We start from the raw sequence: 23,587 nt of genomic DNA, 5'->3' as shown, positions 1-23,587 counted from the left end.
TTTTACTTTGACCATATCAAACCTCATTTGTAACCAGGTCTAATACTCTCCCCTTGCTTATGGTTCCAATAGGCATGATGTGCCATACTGGAGGTCAGGAATGAGGGAGATTACACCCAGGTTTGTAGAGTCAAACCTCGTAGGAGAGTGGTTTTAAAACAACATTTCTTGTTCTCGAACCATTTTTCTTATGACTGGGAGAGTGCTGGTGGAGTGACAGTAAGACACCAGGAATGGATGTGTTTGAGTGTGTAGGTGGTGTGTGCAGTAAGAGACAGAGGGAAGCAGAAGGAGAAGCATCATGCTGATGAGAGCAGAGGTGGGCGATTAGGGAAAGGGATGCTCATGTGGATTTTTCAGACTCTGTCCCAACTCTTTGGTTCCTTTTCCAACACCCACACAGGGCCCTGGTTCGAACTGCTTTTAAAACATTCCATTAGGACAAGCGTTAGTACATAAAAGGACAGCTTTCCTGCAGAGGTACAAGAAAACTACATCTTAATGGAGTTGAAAATTCAGACTGCTTTAACTTCACCATTTAGTGCCATAAAAGAGCAAAAGGCTGCTAATGTGTTGGTTATTAATGTGCCAGGTTCTGGTACTTTCAAGTTGGTATCCCAGGAGACTGGCTTGCTACTTTCAGAGGTCTGCTAGTCAGTAGGATCTCAATTCTAATAAAAATGCCTGCCCCTCTTCGAGCCACTCTGCCCAAAACCCTGACCCAGTGGAGGATCCTGGATCACCATTTCATAAACAGCCTTTGCCTGAGGCTGTCTGATGTGTATGTCCCAAGGCCTAGGCTCCTTTACAATGCCAAGAAGAGACCAACTGTTCCTTTGTTACATTAATGCTCAGAATTAAGCTTTTCTTAACCAGAGAAGAAATTTCAAACAGGTAGGAGGCCTTGTTGATGCCCTTCATACCTAAAAACACAACTGACTGTAAGCAAAGCACTGATCTCCCATGTACCCTGTGTTCTTCCTATCAAGCCAACTACTTTCAATATTTCTATAGCAACAGCCGCTGAAAAATGCCCATTGTGGGCTACAGCTTCTTCATCGTATCACAATAAGGTCACTCAACAGATTAATCCCTTAGACAACCAATAGTTTCATGATACAAAAATAACACACTTGCTCATTCCTTATCTACGACATTAGGGAATTTTAACTTTATAAACAAAAACACCCAGGTACTTAGAGGCAAATGATGTACCCAACATTATAACCAGAGAGATAGGACCAAGATAGATAGATTCTATTTAAATCATTTTACTTCCTAATAAACTTTAGTGCTCTTAATTTTAATCTTTTTATTTATTCAAAACTTTAAGAATAATCGAAACGAAACAAATCATTTACAAGATCTATTCACTTTACTACCAATAATACAAGCATCAATTAAAATAACTAGGACAGAGTCTACTTATTACATTGACCCAAATGAATCAAAATAAATCTAACAGGGACTAGCATATAGTTTAATATATGAGCTCATCATTGTTTGTAATACACTTGTCAATTCAAAACAGTTTTCTAAAGAAACATTTCAAGGTGCCAGGTGTGGTGGTATATCCCAGAACCTATGAAACTGAGGCAGGAGGATCACATGTTCTAGGTCAACACTAAGAACAGTAGGCAATGCCCTAGGCATTACTGATGTTGATAATTTGAGCTGATTATTGTGGTGGTTTAAATATGCTTGGCCAAAGGAGTGGCACGTTTTAGGAGGAAGTGTGTCCGTGTGGAGTGGTTGGAGACCCTCCTCCTAGCCGTGTGTGAGACAGTCTTCTCTGGTTTGCCTTCAGAACAAGATGGAGAACTCTCAGCTCCTTCAACAGAGCCATGCCTGCCTGGACGCTGCCATGCTTCCCACCATGATGATAATGGACTGAATCTCTGAAAGTGTAAGCCATCCCTAATTAAATGTCCTTTATAAGAGTGGCCTTGGCCATGGTGTCTCTTTACAGCAATGAAAACCCTAAGCAAGACAATAAGCTACATTTTAAAAATTATGCTAACTTTAAATTTAATTGTAAATTTAATTAAATTTTATTTTAAAGATATAAAAATTTCACTCAATTTTCTTTAAGCATATTATAATGATAAAGGAATGGAAAATACATTTTTGCTTTAAAAGGTAGTTCATAAACATACTGTAAATCTAAGTAGATGAGAGGCTAAAAGTGAAGATTACTGCTGAAGCACGCTGTACATATATTCATTTCAGGTCCTAGATAGAGAACAGGTAAAATATATGTAAGGAGAGCTATACCACCACACTGAATCAAATCTGTTCAACTGTAGATGCAGTTATACAAAGAATAAGAGCTATTATTCAGAGGTTCAGAATAAGCCTTCACTTTTCTTATTCCATCTTATTCTATCAATCAAGTAACAAAAAACCAAACACAAGAACAGAAAGAAACAAAGTCCCATTGACTGGTGCCGAGGGACTAGATTGTCTTGTCTTTGTTCACAATGTCTTTGGGACAGCTGTGTCCAGCAGTGTGACAAGAAGCTGGATCCCATGGACAGCGTCTCCTGTTCTAGAACTTTAGCTCCTGGAGAGACAAGCAACCCTAGTGCTGCCTCTATATTAGGTCTACCTTCCAAGCAGCTTGTTCCAATCATACTTCCTGTTTCCCTAGTCTCTCAGTTCTTTCAGCATGCAGCTTATTAGAACCGTGAAAGTGAAGAAGGAATTGGAAGTGCTGATACCTTAGTCAAAGGCACGAGGCCCATGCTGAAATCATGGAATCAATTCTGAACAGAGATGGCCTTTAGGTAAAGTAGAACTGAATTCTGAGAAGACTTAAACCTTTCTGGGTAGCTATGAAAGGAGGTCATTAAATCAAGGACCACAATTACAGGCTCTTATGAGGGGGAGAAATCACAGAAAGGATAGTAAGGTTCTCTATTATGTAAATTTGCTCAGCTCTTCCACGTGTATGGTTAAATATCCCCCAGATAGACTGACTTGCTTCAAGTGCAGTGTGCTATGACATGCAACCAGATCAGAGGGAGCCAGCATCCTGAACAATCTCAAGGGCTGTACAACAGAGTCTGGGTTCTGGGCTGCCACACTGTAGAAAACAACTAAAAACATGAAACTGAAGCTTTGCTGTGCACCCAGGAAAGCAAACATTAAAGAAAAATGGAAGATAGGTATATCCAAGAAGCAAAACAGCTTCCTCAAGCTAAGCGAGTCTGAGGCTCAATGCACACATATGGAATGGTAAACAGGTTCCCAAATCTAACAATACTAAAGTACAGTTGTTAACATTTGTTGAATAGCTTTTCCTCAGTAGACTAAGGGTACTTACAAAGATTGCCTCATTTCATCTTCAGGGGGTTTATGGAAAAATACTCCCATCATGTCCAGTATACGGATGAGAAAGGACAACCAAGGCTTAGGAAGAGCAAGTATCTTGCATGAGACAGAAAGCTTTGACTGAATGCAATGCAAACTCATATTCTCTGCAATGCTCTTACAGTTTCCCAGTATTTTATGTAAGACCTTTGCTTACAAAGCATAAAAATAAACAGCTTAAAGAAGCCTTCCACAGAAGCATTGTTACAGTAGCAATGATCAGTGGCACAGTAAAAAGGGACCAAACAGGGGCTATAAAAAAGTAACTGCTCCTTGCTAGAGAAGAGCTATATGGCCGGACAAGGCTTTGCTCTGCTGGCTTTGCTGCCAAAACTTGCAGCAATAAATGATCGCACAAGGCTGTCCCCAGTCGCTAGAAAGTGCAGTCCACTTAACAGAGGTCAGAATTATAAAAGGCCTTCCTCTTTTCAGCAATGACTTCACAGGGTGGTACTAGAAGAGCTGGATGACATCAGAGGTGAGATTTTGCTGACTAGACTTTTTCTTATTGTAGATGCTGCGGCTTCCACATAGACAGGGCTTTGCTGTGCTTATCTTTATAGGCTGGACAACTAACTACATGCAGCACTGCTCAAGTCACAGGACAGGGAGGAAATGTGACTAATGCAGCCCTAGCACTGACAGACGGGAACCAGAAGCCACCCTATGCCTGTGTCTCTATTCTCACTTCTAAAGAGAGCAGTTAGGCAAGTGACCTGAAAACAGTTCCTTTCTCTCCCACCTGCTTTAGCTGATGGGAGTATAATGCTGCTGCCAGTGTTTAAGTTGTTCCTGGAAGGAAAACAAGATAAGATGGAACCCAAGAGATGTAATGCAATATTACATGAACCTAGAAAATGTCAGCCGTGGAGAACTGTGCTTTGTGCTACACATCCTTGGGTTCCAATAAATTCTAGTTTTCAGAATTTTGTTACCAACTGTACTGGCTTAGTTTTATGTCAATTTGACACACGATAGAGTCACTGGAGAGGAGGGTATGTCTACAAAGAAAATGCCATCATAGATCTGGCTGTAGGCAAGTCTGTAAGGCATTTTCTTCATTAATGGTCAATGAGGAAGAGCTGAGCCCATTGTGGGTGGTGCCATCCCTGGGTCCTGCGTTCTATAATAAATCAGGATGAGGGGGCTGTGGATAGCAAGCCAATAAGCAGCATCCTTCTATAGCTTTTCCTTCATTTCCATCAGTGACGGACTGCCACCTGGAAGTATAAGCAGAAGCAAGCAGTTTCCTCAAAAGGCTGCCTTTAGTCATGGTTTCTCATCACAGTAGTAGAAATGCTAAGACACCAACCCAGGTAGAAATTCCAGTAAAATTAAACTTTGGAGATCTACAAATTTCTGAGTCTCAGTACCTTAACCTCAAGGTTTCTTTGTGGTTGAAATGCCTTGGCAGAGGGTACAACTGTGACTAACTTTTATGTTTGCAAAAAGTATGACTTTTCCATGAATATGTTCAACAGATCAAAACCAGAATGACAGTAAAGGAATTTACTTTGGATATAAAGTTTTCTTATTCAGCAACCTACTCTGTCAGAAGGAAGCTTAATAGATTAAGTAGCCATGTAAAATGCTAAGGAAATGTTATTTATTTTTAGTCACTAAGCTTTGCTATTCAAAAATAGCTTTGTTCTTTAAAACAAGAAACCATTTCTAGATCAGTCAGAATTAGGATGCAATTCTCTTTAATACTCTATAATAAAGAGTTTCTCTACACCATACAACCTGGGGGATTAGGAAGGTAAAACAATTCTGCAGAAATACTTAGTCCAGAAGTTGGCAAGACCATTGACACATTCTGCCACCTGCTAGGTCTTTCCTAAAATACTGAGACTTCAAATGCACAACAAGGCTCTAGAACAGGGAACCATTCACATACATGACAGAGAACATACTGTTTCTACATACACCCATGAAAAACACAGGCCCCGCAACTCTCTGGCTGACTTCTAATTGAAAGGCAGCCGTCTCCTAACACATGACCTCATGTGAATGCTCATTATATAGACAAAATTCCGTATGTCAATTTACATGTGTACACATCTTCTGAACTTTAAAGAACTGGTGGCGACATTTATATGGAGTGACTGGTATTTGGTTAAAGAAGTCAGAGCAGATGAAGACGCAATGTGGTAACTTACAATGTAGCAGGGCTCGCAGTATGCCTTCTTCTCCACGGCGTAGAAAGGCTGTCCTCGCAGCTTGACGTCACAGACGATGCAGGTGAAGCAATCCACGTGGAAGACCTGATCCATGGCGGTACATCCTGTTCCTTCTCCAACTACATTTTCCCCACAGCGGGCACAGCGGCCTGGAAGATAAGGGGTTGCTTGTTACAGAGGAATTCTTAGATCTGTCCAATGAAGTCAAGATGAGGGAGACAGCTGGTTCATCCTGCAGTAGCAAGAGACACAGCACTACTGACATTGCTGTATTAGCAAGTCCATCAAGGTCTCCCCTGAACACAGCAGGAATCTACCTGAGTCAACTGAGCAGACAGCTAAGGCTCCTGAGAAGGCAATGGAAAAAAACTCATATGCTTGATGCTGGGGCCTGGGTACTGCCTCTAATCACATACAGGTAGGAGCAGGATTCAGGACATTTGGGTTGAAAAGTGCAATCTACTGAACAGAACAATTCAGAAAAGCCTCTGTCTCTGGAAGAGTGTACATCAGTTAGTGTGTGTGGATCATGTCTAAATTCAGACTTCATATCCTTTTTAAGGCCTGTCCGTCTATCTTCTGTAGTGGGTCCACACTGATGAGCAGATCAACTGTTTCCAGAGCATTGAGGCTGCTCGACCATTTTGTTCCCAATGGAGCCACTACTGCAACAGAACCCTGACTGTTCCCCATGGTTCAAGTTCTGACTTCTGAGACTCTTGAAGCCAAGTTTCATTCCACATACTTGACATCATCTAAGACACTACATTCCAGTCAGCATTGCCTCTGAGTTTGGATTTCATTTGAACATATCCGCTTTACTTAATGGCACCATTTACTGTATGGTTGGGCATCCCTCGAGAATCTACTTCTCACTGTCCTGTAAAGCTACAATGTGTGTGTGTATGTGTGTATCAGATTAGATTTTAACGAACATATTAACATTTAAACAGACTATAATCTAGCATAAAATTTTAGGACTAGGTATAATTTGCTCAGTGATAGAGTACTTGCTTAATATATACTAGGATCATGAGTTCAAACTACATGAACAGAAGGAAGGAAAGTAAATAAAGGGACAGGGGTGTGTATTACTCTGAGTGGCAGCCTCTATAATCCAATACCCCGGGATCACAACAGCCACAGCCACCTTTACTCCTTATAGTTCATGTCTACTAGGCAGAAACAAGACTCTACTAGGTAACCATAGGCAACTAGGAACATCAACAAAGACCTGCAGGCTTTGGCACATAAATATCACAGACCTAGCTTCATGTATTGCCAACACTTTTTGAAACTCTTGTATTAACTCATTTCGAATTCACAGTCCCCTGTCATGGACATACTACCATTATTCTTACTCTAAAGAAGAGGAAAGTAAGCTGCAGAAAATATTTAACTAACTTCATGCCCAAACATCCTTACTTGAAGTGTCTGTTCCAAGCCCACGGCTGCATTGCCTGTTCATCAGAGCGGATCTGGCATTATGGAGCATTATGGAGTGACTTCTCATTGAGGAAGGCTTTCAGCACCCTGTCACACTGGACTGACAGCCACTTCACACTCAGAACTGGGAGGGGTAAATGTTTCAATAAGTGAGAGAAGAGGTAAATATATTTCTCTCAGATTGCATGTGGTCCTGGAAATATTCCTTTGTATTCTGTTGCAGGATTGGAGCATATCTTAATAAAACAAACAAACTAGCTTGAAACACTGAGAAAAAAAACTTTAAGTCTAAACAATGGCCTGTGCTGGGTGGTGGTGGTGCACTCCTTTAATTCCAGCACTTGGGAGGCAGAGGCAGGTGGATTTCTGAGTTCGAGGCCAGCCTGGTCTACAGAGTGAGTTCCAGGACAGCCAGGGCTATACTGAGAAACCCTGTCTCAAACCCAACCAAACCAAACCAAAACAAACCAAACCAAAACAAACCAAAACAAAACAAAACAAAAAAACCAATGGACTGTGTCTGCTCAGCTATATTAATGTGAAATTTCAGGCTGTTTTTCATATTTAATATAATTGTAATATTTGTAATATAGTTTATAGTTGCTTAATGAATTACTACCCAAGAGTTTTACCTTACATTTAGCTTTATTATTAGACATATAATATTTATTATTAGACATAAAGGAGCAATGCTCCTTTAAATTCATTTACTTTTACAGTTAGAGGAAGAAAATTATTTTTTCATTTGTCATTCTTTTTGTAATTAGGCTGAAAAACAATACCACTTACTCCAAACTTAACTGGCTTACTATCAAATCAAGTATGCAATGGTTGAAAATGATGCCATATCTCTGAGAATTTCATGCCAACAAATGACACTTCACTGTAGAAAACACACTGAGGGTTGCAGAAATAGATCAAACCATTATTACAAATCCACTGGACTGGCATGAGAAGTATGATTTTATATTATAAATTCAATATAAGTCAACACTTATTCTTCTATGTTAACTTTCCCCTTTGTATAAGTTAAAAAAGGACCACTTAACAGGATGCCAAGAGGCACAGGGGATCTAAGAAACATACTTTGGCAAAATAAGGATGGGGTCATGAGAGGGGCCCAGTGGCTGGCTAGGCAGCAGTAGCAGCTGTTTTGGTCTTGACCATGAATGTTCAAAGTGCAGAACATGGAATGTATATCCTGAGCCTATAGGGCACCCGGAGAGGTAGACAGCTATCCCAGGTAGGGAGCATCTTTAATCATCAGCTTACAGTGAAAGCTTGCTCTGGAAAGAAACATTTTAGCTTTCAGTCTCCTTAGCAGCTGCTCCAAGGGTCTGCTTTTTGTCCAGTGTGCTTTTGTGTGACAAGAAGAAGTGGACTAGTCACCACCAGTGCTTCTTACTGTGATTAAGGAACTTCCCTTGTCCAACAGTCCAAGACACCATGTGTGGCACATTGCCGGGAAAAGTGCTACAGAAATATGCAAGGGAAATAACATCTAAAACACCTCTGCAAGAGTTTCCTGAGGAAGCAGGCAATTGAGTTTGACCTTAAAGAATGGAATTTTGACAGGTAGAGGTGGGAGGCAGAAAAACGCTGCTTTTTTCTTTTTTCTTTCCAAAGAAAGGATGAACATGTGTGGCTTACTGGATGCAAACCACTGTAGAGCCTGGTAGTGACTCAACAAGCATTTGTGTGCTCGCCACAAAAGCAGATGGCCTGCATTCCCAGAAACAATTCTCTCTTTATGTCTGTTGATCCTTCTTCCAGAGTAGGTTGGGCTAATGTGCAGGACCCAGACCTGGGCTTGACCAGTTCTGTTATCCCCTGTACTTTTCCTGTTCTTGGGATAAATTAGGGATGCCATCCTCAAGGGCAGCCAGTCTGGCACCTAACAATTCACAAGCATAGGAAAAAAAAAACCCAGCAAAGAACAAAAATTAAAAATAGGTCTACAAACCAGCAACAGAAAGAAGGTGCCCGAATATTCCCCTTTTACATTAACAAAAATATATAAACTGTTCATTGGGGAGTGCATTCAGAATGCATAGCAAGCAACTCAAGCAGAGGGACTCTTTGCTCCTAGAGGGACTCAGACAACACACTAGTAAAAGCACACCACAACCTTAATGCCTGTTATTTAGACAAAATTCTCAGTGCTTTAAATAGGAAAGCCCAGAGGAATGTCAGCAGGCCTCTAGGCACCAGGGCACGAAGAGTGCACAGTTGACTAGGCAGCAGGAAGCAAGGGGCTCTGACACAGGGTTAGCACGCAGAGCTTCTAAGCAATGATTGCTTAGCAAATCCAATAAGCCAGGAGCACAGGACCAGAAAGACAACACACATACCAAAGGATTTCATATGTTCACTACTGTCTGTGGCCAGCCTTGGATCCTGCGGACCTCTCTTCTCTTTCCCACATGCAGCAATCTCCTTAATGTTGATGAAACCAACAATATAAATGAGGTTTCCTTATCCTGGAACACTGCAAGGGATCCCTCAGTGTTCTGAAACCTGTGGTTGTCGTACTAGTACTATAAATGCAAATGCCTTATGGATGTCTTAATAATTGAGCTAAGCCTGAATAGCCAGACTGAATTCCAAATGGATAACATGAAAGATGTAAGGAGAGACTGGCAGACTAGGAAAACCAATAGGCTGAACAAGTACAAGATATGAGCTTCTGGAGGTATTTTCATGCTTGCTTGCTGTTTGTATTAACTTTACAACTCGCAAAAGTTATTTAAAAGTATTTTGCTAGTAATAACTACATGAAAAGGGTATATTCAAGCAAGTATAAAAGGACAAGGTCAGTACCTCAAATTCTACTATCCTTCCCTTTGTGGTCCTTCTCCTCTCTCATTATTCCTTTGCTATTTTTCTGGCTAGCTGTATGCCAACTTGACACATTGTATAGTCATCTGAGAGGAGGAATCCTTGATTGATAAAATTCTCTCGTAAGATCACACTATAGGCAAGCCTATGGAACATTTTCTTAATGATTGATATAGGAGGTTATAGCCTATGGGTAGTGTGCCATCCCTTGGTTGGTGGTCCTGCGTTTTATAAAAGAGTAGGCTGAGCAAGCCACGGAGAACCAGCCAGAAAGCAGCACTCCTTCACAACCTCTGTATCATCAGCTCCTGACTCCAGGTTCTCGCCTGTGCTCAACTTCTTACTCTGAATTTCTTCAATGATAAACTATGGTATGGATGTGTAAGCAATATAAGCCATGGTTTTATCACAGAAGCAATAACCCTAAGACAACTATCCTAGACAGTTTTCTTTCTATTTTGCCTGTGTATATGTATACAAATATCATATATATGTAATATATATGTATATATATATATATACATAATCTAAAACCCACAAGTAAAAAATAACATGCAGTATTTCTCTTTCTGAGAATTAATTAGCTTGATAAGATTATCTGTAGTTGCATTCATTTTCCTACAAATGATATTCCATCCATTACTCTTCTGTCTTTGCTTATAAGCTGAAACACAGGCCATGGAGGAATGCAGCTTACTGGCTTGCTTCCCATAGCTTGCTCAGCCTGCCTTCTTTTTAACTTAAAAAAATTGTTAATTAATTTTTACGTTTTAGTTAAGATATAATTATCCTACTCCCCGTATTCATTTCCTCCCTCCACTCCCCCCCGCCCTACACTCAAATTGATATCCTCTTTATCTCTCTATTATTCACATGCACACACACACACATACACACACACACACACACACACACACACACACACCACCTTCTATCCATTTTTGTTCATATGTATATGGTTTCAGGGCTGACTGCTTTGTTCTGGATAACCAATCAGGGGGCAATCTTGGGAGAGGATGGTTCTCTCACTCTCAGAAATCTTTATGTGACCCTGTAACAAGTGAGAGTCTTCACTCTTGTTCATGAGCATGTTTACTAATATTGTCATTGTTCAAGTCTTATTTATTCTTAATTAATTTATTTTTATGTGCATAGGTGTTTTGTATACACGTATGACTCTGCACAATGTGTGCGTGGTGTCTGAGAAGACTGGAAGAGGGGTGAGTTACAGGCAGTTGTGAATCACCATGTGGGTGCTAGAAATCAAACCTGGGTCCTTTGGAAGATCAGGTAGTGCTTTGAATCCCCAGGCCATCTTTCCAGCCCCAACCTCATTCCTCATTCATTGATGGGTACCTTGGTTGAATACTTAAATTCTTTATTGTAAATATGGCCACCATCACCACAAATATGCAAGTATCCATGTGATATGCTGCCTTGCAGTCTTTGGGGTAAATTTCAAATAGTACTACCATCAATATGCAAGTATCTCTGTGATGTATATAGTCTTTGAGCTATGTACCCACAAGTGAGAGAGCTTGGTTATATGGCAGATATATTTTTAGTCTGAGAAATTATGGTACACATTTTCAGAATGGCTAAATGAGGTTACATTCTTATTTGCATTGCATAAAGTCTCGCTCTTCTTCATATCTTCTCCAGCATTCATTGTTATTTGTTTTCTTTTCTGTCTTTTTAAAAAACGTTTTTTTTTCTTTTTGTAAATTTCACATCATACACCCCACCTTGCCCTCTACCCTTGAAACCTTCTTGCCAGCAGAAAAAAAAAATCTTGTTGTGAAAACTGTCGGGTGTCCCATAGTATAATACCCTTTTGTCCACACTATTTTGCTTGCAAATGTTCATTGCAATCACTTGTTGGTCTGTTACAAGGCTTCAGGCTTCTGCTATTCTAGCAATACTGGAACCTCACTGGGGCCCTCAGTCGCAGGCAGGGTTCTTCTGGTCTCTGGCTTGCTCTCAGACCTGGGAGCTGCTGGGGCCTGCAAGCCACCAGACGGGTGGTCATTCCAGGCTCACTTCTTTCAGGGAATGTTAGGTTGGTAATCATTCAGATATAGATCGGGGCACTGAGCACAGACAGAGCCTTTCTCCTCCCTGCCACCTACTAATGCACATGTGACACAGCAGCCACACCCACAATACTTCTAGAGGCAGTGCTATTTGTTTTCTCAATGACTTACATTCTGACAGGGATAAAATGGAATCTCAAGGGAGTTTTAATTTGGATTTCTATGATGACTCGTGAGGGTGAACATTTTTCTACATGTATTGGGTATTTATTTTTTCTAAACTGGTTGCTCATTCCATTAGCCTATTTATTGTGTCATTTGATTTATTATTTAGCTTTTTTTTTTTTGAGTTGGCTGTGTGTTCCCGACACTAATCTTCTGTCAGATGTATATAGCTCCATCAGTATGTTTAAGAAAAGGTGGCATGGACAGACTGTGCATTCTTAGTTTTAGAGAATAGTACTTAAACTTTAATGCCTGCCTAGGTAGTTGGCTTTAGAGTTTATCCACTTACTAACTTAGGAAATATAAATTCCTAAAGAGATCTGACCTGATAGAATGTTCATGAAACAAAGAATACACTTACTAAAAATATTACCCTGCCTTTTGGCCAATTCAAGTTTCTTCTCAAGTTAATTTCTACACAGTATTGTTTAGTCCCACTTTTAACTCTGAAGCCATCCATATTAGCTTTCATTTCATGGTTGATGTGTTAACAGAAAAAAATGATGTTAAGTATAGCAGCAACCACTACCAGAATATCTACTTTTGAGATATGGCTGAATTTATTCCATGATTTCTATCATGAAAATCTCTCTTACCCAAAGGTTAAACTAGCCTACTTACTTTTAGATTTGTGGTACAAATATTCTAGTTTATTCTGGTTATTTCAGGGCAAGCCTAGCCCTGAGGTAACCTGTGGGGACCTGTCTCTGAAGGTATTGTATATTGGCACCATAATAGCATTATCTACCCAGGACATCAGCAAGTGCTCCTTACATTAATATAGTTCCTTGCATCTTCAGAAATTTTCTTACACATTGATACATCAGAACCTTCAATAATCTAATATGGCAAAATATCAAGAGCCACCCTCAGCTCAACAATCAAAAAACTGAATGCCTGAAATTTCAGTGACTTACGGAATGTGTTCAATGTGGGATATAAGACTATTTGAACTCATTTCTAGCAATCAACTAAGGCAAACAAATATTCTATAAATGAGGTAGAACCCATGTGTATGATCTATAATAAACATATTGACGTGAACAAGATGAACAGGAGCACTTGTTACAAACAGAAAACCAGGAGGAATTAAGTTTTCTCAAATGTCCTTTTTCCTCCTGTTTCATAAAAGGAAACAAGTACTTACAGGTCCTCCAGATTTCCCCCCCCTCATGCACACACACACACACACACACACACACACACACACAAACACACACACACACACACACACACACACTTTGTTAAACCAGCTTGCTGATTCATCTCCTTCAACCCCCTTTTAATCTTAGACTTTTATGTTTTATGTATTGATTGTGTTCAATGTAAACCTCAGGTGTAGCCAATGTGATCATTTAAAAGGTAGGGCCTTGGAGAGATTGTAAAGTCACAAGGGCATCTCCCTGAAGGATTTAAAAAAGGCCTCTATAAAGAGGTTTCATGCAGTATATCACTGTGTACCCACATATTAACAAGTTACCATCCTTGAAGCAGACAGGGCCTTCATGAGTCAGCAGAGCCCTGCTAGGGTCTTGAAATTGTGAACCCATCCTTTAGACCTATAAAGAAACCTCTGCTCTCTACAAGTTATAAAGTATCAGTTATTATGCCATAGCAGCATAAGGCAGACTATTAACAATGTACGGCTACTAAAAGAGTTCTGCCTTATAGTACCTGTTCCAAGGATGGAAACAGAAATGTCTAAAGAGATGGAAATGCATGCTTTATGTATAATCTTTTGAATTTCTGTTTCACATGGAACTTAAATAAGATAACCTTCCCTGTTATCCAATGAGCTGGCACAAGAATAACCATGTGAATGAGTTGAGAAATAGGTAGCAAAACTGAACTTTTGAGCTGTGAGACAGGGATCTATGAGTCACCTAATGACCCTTACATACATAGCTAGGACCCGTGGCAGGTGACAGTTTCAATTGGCACTATCTCCACAGGAAGCCAATTAGTCCTTTTATCTATTTAGAACCCAAATGCCCAGAAGGCGCTATTGAGGCGATTCAGAAAGGCCCAGCAAGTGAAGAGTATTGATTATTTCATTCAACTTTATTATTCATAATATAAAACAAAGGTCAAGAGACAGTCTGTGACTTGAGTAAGATCCCATAGAAAGCAAACGGCACAGCTAGGCTTTAAATTGAGGCCCTTGGGGACTCAAAGTGACGCTCTTTCAGGCTGTATACATGAGCTCCCAAATGTGCTATGTTATGTAGTAGTGTGTCTGTACTAGCAGGTGCAATTTCCTGAGCATATGCAATTTTTCCCGTATGATGAAAACATTTCTTTGTAAAAAAAGAAAAAATGCTTGGGACACTGCTTAGTTTACAAGGATGATTTCAGAACAAGTTAAAACTCTTTGAGGTCCAAGCCAGTATGATCATTTCCTTTTACTTGAAAACAGTTTGAAACATTGCAGATTTAATCTGTTGCTTTCTAAAAAGACAGTAGCAAGATGCGAGGCAAATCTGAGTGAGCAACACAAGGTTCCAGGCCCTGTGTGGTCACATCCGGTGTGGACTCACTGTTTTAAACAATGTTGTTAAGTATAATACTCACTCCATGGAAGGGTTCCCATTTTGCATTTTCTTTTAAGTGAACATAACGTAGAAGGAGTAACTGCACTTTCTGGACAGAAGACTTGGGTTTTGATCTATATATATATGACCTGTGACCTTAGGCAAGCTACTTCACTTACTGGGGCCTTATATAATACAGGAATATCAACCCCAGTCTGAGATACCAGAAGGTAGTATGGAAGAGGGTCTTCCCCGTCGCCCTGAATTTCTATACGATATACACACACACATACATACCTATATATACTATAAAATATGGATTCCTCTAAGATATATATGGAAATGGAATATATACACAAAACAGTAAAATGTACTTATGTCTCCATGGTGTAAGAAATTACTAGGTAGAAACTATTGAATAAAATGCAGGTATGATGCGAGTAGATGGATTTTGAGGGTTGAGTACCTTTAAATACTAGCAATGTCATTTATACTCTCAGGTGAGTGGGTAGGTGAATGCCAGGCTTAGCGGACATAAGATGATCACCTCAGAACTCAGAGACCCATGGGGATGGAGTCTCAGCACCCCAGTCCTTTCTCCTCATGCATCTTCATAAAATCCTCTTTGCTGAACTGCCATCTGCATCTGACTCCATCTCCAGCACTTGCTTAGCAACACTGAGCTCTCCAAGTGCTGAAGTGATGTCTAGGGAACAGTTATTAATATCCATATGTATGCACACAGTATGTGAAAATATGCAGGATTCAAAGCGATTAGTGTATTATGTGGAGGTAAGACTTCCCACCGGGACTGAGCTCTCGGAAAAAGCTACCCCTGCTGTGACTGCCTGCCATACCCACTATCACTCACCGGAACATTTGGGATAAAAATGGTGTCAATTTTAAGGAAACACACTTCTCGATTTCTTTGTTAACATTTGAATAAAACATGAGACGGTTCCTACTTCCCTCTTCCCCTTTTTCATTCAGAGAAAAGGTCCCTTCACAACCCTACTTTGTGTGTGAGAGGAAATGGTTGTCCTTTGCTGCCTTCAGACTGGCAGAATTGCTTGGTTGTAATGAACTCTGGTGAGACTCATGTCTTCTAAGCTGCAGACAACCACTTTGTAAAATAAAACAGGAGGAGACTGTCAGAGTTGATCAGCCTGAAAGAGCATCCAAGACACTTGCAGAAGAAAACATAGGATTCTATAGGAGGGACATGGCTGGGCCAGAAGATACACTTTCTGGATCAGTGAGACCCTGGGAAAAGGAAAATTTCCTAGGAGTCACAGATGGAGGCTGCTCATATCCTCTCTGCTGTGAGTTCTGTTGATGTGGTTAACATGTGACCAAAGAGGCATTTGGGGGAGGAGAGGGCTAATCTTGCCTTATAGTTTACAGTGTATCATCAAAGGAAGCCATGGCAAAAACTCAATACAAGAGTCTAATGCAGAAACTGGCTTCAGGCTCACCCTCAGGACCTTCCTGCAATACCTTCTGTCATCTCGACACAAACTTAGACATGCATTTCTGAGACTGAGAAAGTCTCAGTTGAGGGACCATCTCCACCAGATTTGCCTGTGGGTATATCTATGTGGCATTTTCTCAATTAATGATTGATGCTAGAGGACCCAGCATACCATGGGAAGTGTCATCCTTGGGCAGGTGGGCTTGGACCATATAAGAAAAGTAACTGAGCAAGCCAATGAGCAGCATTCCCTCATGTTTCTGCCTCAAGCTCCTGTCCGGGCAAGCCAGGAAGCAGCCATCATCTATGGTTTTGCTTGAAGCCCCTGTCTGGACTTGGTGTGCTGTGATTAAAAGCATGCACTAACTATGCCTTGCCGGCTACCTTTACTTATACAGCCCAGGCACACCTTTCTTACAGATGGTACATGCTGCAGCCTCTAACTTGCCCTCCCCCAAATGAATCGGGAGTTTTTCCTAAGGACTCTTTCAGACTTCAGTTTTCCATCCCAAGATACATTTTGTACGATAAGCACATAAACTGAATCAAGGCTGACTCAAGGTGTGGAGAAAATAACTTAGTGGACATTTCTGCATAGCCTTTCAAAACATGAAAATTATGAAATTTAAAAAAGAAAAAAAAAAGCCACCTGGAAATGGCCACATTCTCCTGATGTCTCTGGAGCACTTCTCAGCAATCTCTCTTGTTAAAGTTGTTCCCTATTTAGGCTATCATATTCAGTAAACACAGCTAATTTTATACGATGACTAATACCCATGTGCCTAATAACTAGAGTGACAAGTCAAAGGTCCTCCCTTATTGAGCTCATATGAAGCTCAGAAACCATGTAAATCCATAAAACTAAACAGAAACTAGCAATATTTTCTTGTATCACTATGTGATCTTATTTGAAGTCCATCTTAGGCAAGAGATACACAGAGGGAGTTCATAGTCGAAGGTCTTTAGTGACTATTTGGACCATCAACACAGCTTGGCTCTACCAACATTCTATTGAGTTCAAAGTGGAGAGAGTTACAACAAATACAGCTTGCTTTATTTCTGAAACAAACTGTGCACATATTTGCGGCCACCCCACTAATTAACCTGGAGATTGCTCCTTTCATCTCCTCCGTGTTTCTCTCCCCCTAGTTACAACATGTTGGGGTTATTTTTTGCCATCTGGGATATATTCAAACTGTTCTCGTATAGGCACCAGAGAGAGGATGGTACAAATGATTAAGAGACTGAAGAGTCTGGCTTTGTAGAAAGATTAAAAGAGCTATATATGTAACACACCAAGGCTGGAGGATGACTAAGGAGTGCCATAATGATGAGCTATAAATATCCTCAAGGTGTAAACACTAAGGAATAATTTAGCTTGTGGCAGGTGGTACAACTAGGAGGTATGGTGTCTCAGAGAAGAGAGATGTTTATTAAAGAATAACTTAGGTGCTTCAGAGGCTCCTCATGGGATATGCTGGAGTGAAACCTGAAGAGCAAAGCAGTGGGAATCAGAGATATGGGTTGGCAGAACCAGCCGCAGAAAGGCAGTCATTTGGCTACCATGGGTCAAACTCATGATCAGGGAAGATGGACAGGTTTTCCAGGTTGCCCTAATTATGAGTCCCAAGGACTGGGTGGTCCTACTATCCACTAAAGCAATAAGCATAGAAAGCATGAAAGACAGTGAAAAGCCCATTCTTTTGTCTTGTCTATATCATCACTATCCTTAGGATAGCTTCTAAGAACTTCCCAACTCAAAAAAATTGTAGAAGAGATTTTCTGAGTTAAAATATTTGAGCAACATATTAAGAGTTTTTTTTTTTTAAATTCATGCTTATTCAAAAGATCCTAGACCATTTAGAATAGGTACTGAAGTTACTCTTGCATGAAATATTTATTGATCTACTTATGTGGTAGCCTAGCAGAGACAGCAGTAACCTCCATGCATGGCTTGGTAAAAGGTTTTCTCCATTTTACATATATATGGAATTTCCCAGTTAGATTTCAAAGATTGAGTTCAATGGTTCCCTGCTACCTTATCAGCATCCTGTGCCCGACCTCTAAGCCTACTTGTGGAGGGAATTTCATTCTTATCTGAATCTTGTGAGTTTTTTTCACATGGCTCCTGAATAATGTTCCATGAGTTCCATATTGCTTCCCTCTGAGACACTGCATTCCAAACACCTTTTAACACTGGATTGGTAAAAACTCACAGAATAATAGAGAAATAATCATTCAATTTCTAGTAAAATTAAAAATATTTTAATAGAACAGTTCTTGGGCAAGTGGCAACTAATCTTAAAAATACGTAGATGGAACAGGTAGCACAGAATGGAAACATCCACATAAACATGTGTCAAGTGATAACTACACAGAGCAAGCAGTGGAACTCACTACGAAGAGAAAGATGAATGGGACCTGGCCTTTGCCTTCTCTAGAGCTCATGGGCACACGGTTGCAACAAAACATATAGAGCCAACCAGGTAAGATTTGGAAGGGAAAGAGTGGACTCAGGTTTTGAAAACTAAGTGGGGAATTCTGCATAAGGGGAAAGATGAAAGACACAGTCATGCAGCAAATGAGAGCACTGGCAGTCTGGACCTACTGAGCTGTGAGGAGGGAGGAACTAAGCTGCAACCATGGGCCTAAGGCAGGCTAAGGAGGATTTCTGCAGAAGACCAACCAATAAATCATTGCTATGTAACTAAGTGGATATACGTCTTATGCCATAAACATACATGCCTGTATACATGTTATAAAATCAACTCTAGATAAAAGTGGAGGAAGGACACGGAGAAGCAAAGAGGATGATAAAAGAGTTAATAAGCCACTGTGAATATTCTTGCAAAGGGAGGGAATAGGAGAAGAGAAATAATGCTTTTGGGCCTACTCTCTGCCTACTCACCAGGCCTTATCTTCTTTAATCTGCAGGCAAAGACAGAGAGGCTCTGAAAAGTTAAATCTTATCAACTATCACAACAAATGCTGGTATTCTGTCTAAACTCTGCCCCCACAGCTACCTGGCAACAGCCAGGTAGGCCTGGCCTACTATAAAAGAGGCTGCTTGCCCCCTCCTCTTATACTTTCTTCCTTCCTTCCTTTCTTTTCTTTTTTTCTTTCTGTTTTTTTGTTGTTGTTGTTTTGTTCTGTTTTGTTTTTTAAGACAGGGGTTTCTCTGTATAGCCCTGGCTGTCCTGGAACTCATTCTGTAGACCAGGCTGGCCTCAAACTCAGAAATCTGCCTGCCTCTGCCTCCCAAGTGCTGGGATTAAAGGTGTGGGTCACCACTGCTGGGCTTTTACTCTTACTCCTGCTTCTCTCCCCTGCCTCTTGCCCCCTTGCCACCACTCTCCCCATTCCTTTCCCCCTTCTTTCCACATGGTCATGGCCAGCTTCTACTTCTCTACTCTCTCTTTTTCTCTGCTTTTCTCTCTGCCTCTACTACTCTCTTAACTCCTTCCCCATGCCTTGAATAAACTCTATTGTATATATATATTCTATATAGAGAGTGACTATTCTATATTCTAATATATATATATATATATATATAATATTCTATATATTCTATATAACTATTCTATATAGAGAGTAGCTGGTCTCTCAGGGGGAAAGGATGCCTTGGCATGGGCCCGCTGAGGCACCTTCTTCCCCCACACCTCACCATACCCTCTTAGAGCATATCTTAATATCACTTTACCTTTTAAAGATCACAACAACAAACACAAGCAGAGCCAATACTTGCTCATTTGTTACTCAGTGCTAAATAACATGCTGTCTATTATGCCTGGCTATAAAGTATGGTATCAACAGCTGGCAGTATGGTTGGAGAAGAGGGAATGATTTCAAAAGTGTTTCAAAATACACAGAATAAAGGAACAGACTAAATGGGCAAAGAGGAGAGAGTGGGGACAGCTTCCACATTCCCATCTTGGATATAGTTTGTGGGTGACCGTACAGGTTAGTTTAATTAAGGGCCCTCACATGTACATTTGTTTATGTGCCTTTATATGCAAGTGTAAGATTTTAAATGTGGTGTGTGTGTGTGTGTGTGTGTGTGTGTGTGTGTGTATAGGTAGGTAGGTTGGTACACTCGTGAATATTCATGGCTGTGTAGCTTTGTTGTGCATGGTGGTAGTTCAGTAGATGTAAGTAAAATTTTAAAACTCATCATGAAGAATGATATTGGAGAGAAAAAGCAAGCTTTATATCATCCAGTTTCCAGTAATATGCAAAAACTATCCCCAATAGTTAGCAAATGTTAAGGAGAGAATAGAGTCACATACACACTAAACTGGCCTGACCAGATTCAAATAGAAACCTGGTTATCAAAACTGCTGAGATATCCACATGAGGCTACAGCAGGATGGGAATCTAGTTACTTGCCTACTAGATGCACTTACATCTTGTTCACTGGATCTCTGTCAGTCACTATTCAGAAGGAAAGATTTACAGGCACTGAGAGATGTTCAGTAGAGTGGTCAGGAACACTACAGGTAGGATGCTGCCCCAAGGAAAGCAATAGGTAAGAGTCTCTTCTAGCTTTGGATTTTCCATGACAAAACCCTCCTAATGTGTGTGTGTGTGTGTGTGTGTGTGTGTGTGTGTGTGTGTGTGTATGTGAGTGTGTGTGGTCCTCAGGTAGGTAGGGGTGAGTTGTACTGTGCCTTTTACCTAAGAAAATTCACCTGTAACACAAGAACTAGGGGGTAGACTAATATTCTTCTCTTCAGTGGATCTGCATACTTTCCCCTTTGCAGATCTAATCAAATCAACTCTGACACAGTAAAGAGTAGAGCAGGACTCTACTCCCACTCAAAGGCTTCTTTAAACATACACCTTTTACAGAACATAACTAACTGATGCTCACTGCCTGATTTCAAATCTTTCCATGTCAGTTGAAGTTATTATTGCAATGATGATCAAAAGAGTAAAATCTATGAGAGAGAGAGAGAGAGAGAGAGAGAGAGAGAGAGGATTTCATCAGGGCATTTCACTTAGGTAAATAAGGTAATTGTTCAATTAAGGTATGTGCACAAAGACTTTAAATATCAAGGGGAAGGACATAAATAGTCCAAGCTCATAATCCTTAACAGATATCTTCAAGTTCTTATTGTTTTCTAAAGAAGCCCAAAAAGGAATGCAGAAATGAGGAAACTATGCAGTATGTATGGCTCACTAACCCTAACTTAAACATGCTTCAGTCTAATGTAAAAATCATTTAGAAATGTACTTCATGGTGTTTATTTCAATAAGCTAAAATTTAAAATTTTATTTTTGTGTTCGAGTGTGTGCCTCCTTGCATGTGTGTGTACTGTGTACATGAAGGTACTCCCAGAAGCCAAGAGAGGGTATTGGATGCCCTGGAACTGGAATTAGGTGGCTGTGAATCCCTCAGTGTGGGTATTAGGAACCATGTTTTGGTTCTAAGAGAACCAAGTCTTCTTACTTGCTAAGCCACACTATACTTTTGAACATACTGTACATGCAATAACTGAGCCCATTTCAAGCAAATGTTTTGATTACTTTTAATAAATGTAAAAGCTATCATTAACACCATGCCCAAGCCAGAAAATACTTCTATCACCTATGTCTTGCTCTTGGCATTCCTCCCTCCCCTCAGCAAGCCAGTCTTCTTTCACATATTACCAACTCATTTCCCTATGTGTCCATTTTACTGTGTGAATATGATGTAATTTGTCCTTTCACCTACAGATGGAGTCTTGGGCCACTGCCAACTTTTGACTACTACAAATAAAGCTGATATCAATCTCTATGTTCAAGTCAGTGTAAAAACAAGGGTTTTGTTTGCTTCAGGCCAACATTTAGGAGAGAAGCTTGGTCATATTGACTCTGTGTTTAATTTTTAAAGATTCTGCTGAGATCTTTTTAAAGTAGCCAAAATTGTCCTATCCTGTCCTTAGCAGTTCAGGAGACTCTCAGCCATTTCGCATCCCAGTCCATACCTGGACATAGCAGAGCTTCAATTCTCTTCCATTTGAATTTGTTCCTAATTCATGTAAGGGGACATTGTAGGAAGTTGCTTCTTTAAGATACCAAGCATATTTTAGTTGATTACTTTCCCCAGAAAAGTATCTGTTTAAACCTTTTGCCCCCTTTGTTTTTTATTGAGTCGTACACCTTCTTTCTGTATGCTGGACACATACCATTTTGGATGCATGCATATGCATCTAGATGAATGGCTTGGTGTTTCATATTTCAATAGTTTCTTCTGAGAATAGGTTTTAGGATTTTCTGCTTTTCCTTTTTTGAGGACAGGGTCTTGTTTCAAGTCCTGGCTGGTATGGATGTAAATTTTAGTTCTCTTGTTAAAAGTCCCATGACCTGGACCTACAAGCTTTTAGAATGTTGATGAAACTGAATTTATCTTTCTATAGAGTTTTTGGGGTATATCCTACATTAAATCTTTGACTGCCCTAAATTCATAAGAACTTTTTGGGAGTCTTTTTTTCATAAAAACTTTAAAATTTTGGCTTTTATATCTAGTTTTTGATCCAAAATATACATAAGACTTCTATAATTTAAAGTAAAAACTATCACTGAGCAAAATGAAAGAACACTTACATCAAGGAACCCACACATTGTGCTCATGGTCTTGAAGTCCTTTTAAGGAGTCAATGCTTCTCATCTGAAGTATGAGTAATCCTGTGGGCCTTATCAATATAAATTGACAAGTTACTTCTAGAATGCAAAAGGATGCAGAACAGTCCAACCAATCCTGACAATAACAGAGGTGGGGGATATTTTGTTCTCAGCCTCTATCACACTAAAAAGAAACTGGGACAAGGAGATGCTGTGTTGCTCAGGTTGGTACTGAACTTGTAACATTGTTGCTGTAGCCTCTAAAGAAGCTGAGATATGTAGCACTATATTCATCTTGCTGAAGGATGTAAACTATTTGAAAGCAAGATTTGCTGTAAGGCACCATAACTGAGGCACAGGGTAGACTGGCACAAACTTGGCAGGTTGTGCTGAAAAATGTCTTTAGTTCCAGTAGTCAGGAAGCAAAGCCAGTTGGATCTCCATGAATTTGAGGCCAGCCTCATCTTCAGAGTGAATTCTAGATCAGCAAGAGCTACCCAGTGAAACCCTGTGTCAAACAAATGAAAAAAGAACAAAACAAAAAACACATTTGGGGCTGGAAAGATGTCTCAGTGATTAATAGCACTTTTTGCTCTTCCCAGAGGACCTGTGTTCATTCCTAGGACACACATGGCAGCTAACAACTGATTGTAACTTTGTTTATAGGGGATCTGATGTCCTCTTCTAGTCTCTGTAGTCACTAGGCACACACAAGGTACACATACTTTTATAGTATTTGTGTGAGTTTACATGTCTCATATTTAATTATGCAATACTTCTCTCCAGAAGGGCATCTGTGTATCTCTTATAAGATTAATGTTTTTGTCTGAAATCTGTTTATTTCCTAAATATAATTGCGTATGGTCATGAAAGCAGATTAGGCAGAGG

The 23,587-nt window shown here is 40.1% G+C and overlaps 1 protein-coding gene and 1 non-coding gene across 11 annotated transcripts in view; both read right to left on the bottom strand.

The window, feature by feature from the left end:
* The window catches only part of Lpp (LIM domain containing preferred translocation partner in lipoma), a 590,384-nt gene that overhangs the window by 92,916 nt on the left and 473,881 nt on the right, over positions 1-23,587 (bottom strand). For all 10 annotated transcript variants that reach the window (XM_031363533.1, XM_031363538.1, XM_031363539.1 and 7 more), the window contains one exon: positions 5,532-5,701. In XM_031363533.1, coding sequence (XP_031219393.1) covers positions 5,532-5,701 — 170 coding nt within the window. The remainder of the gene's footprint in view (positions 1-5,531; positions 5,702-23,587) is intronic.
* On the bottom strand, positions 11,888-12,015 carry LOC116086719. The gene has a single exon (XR_004117084.1). It is a non-coding gene; the product is annotated as a small nucleolar RNA SNORA17 (small nucleolar RNA).

This window comes from Mastomys coucha, unplaced genomic scaffold, assembly GCF_008632895.1.
Source record: "Mastomys coucha isolate ucsf_1 unplaced genomic scaffold, UCSF_Mcou_1 pScaffold12, whole genome shotgun sequence".
In the NCBI taxonomy this organism is placed as follows: domain Eukaryota; kingdom Metazoa; phylum Chordata; class Mammalia; order Rodentia; family Muridae; genus Mastomys; species Mastomys coucha.
This window is presented reverse-complemented; position numbering and strand designations above follow the sequence as displayed.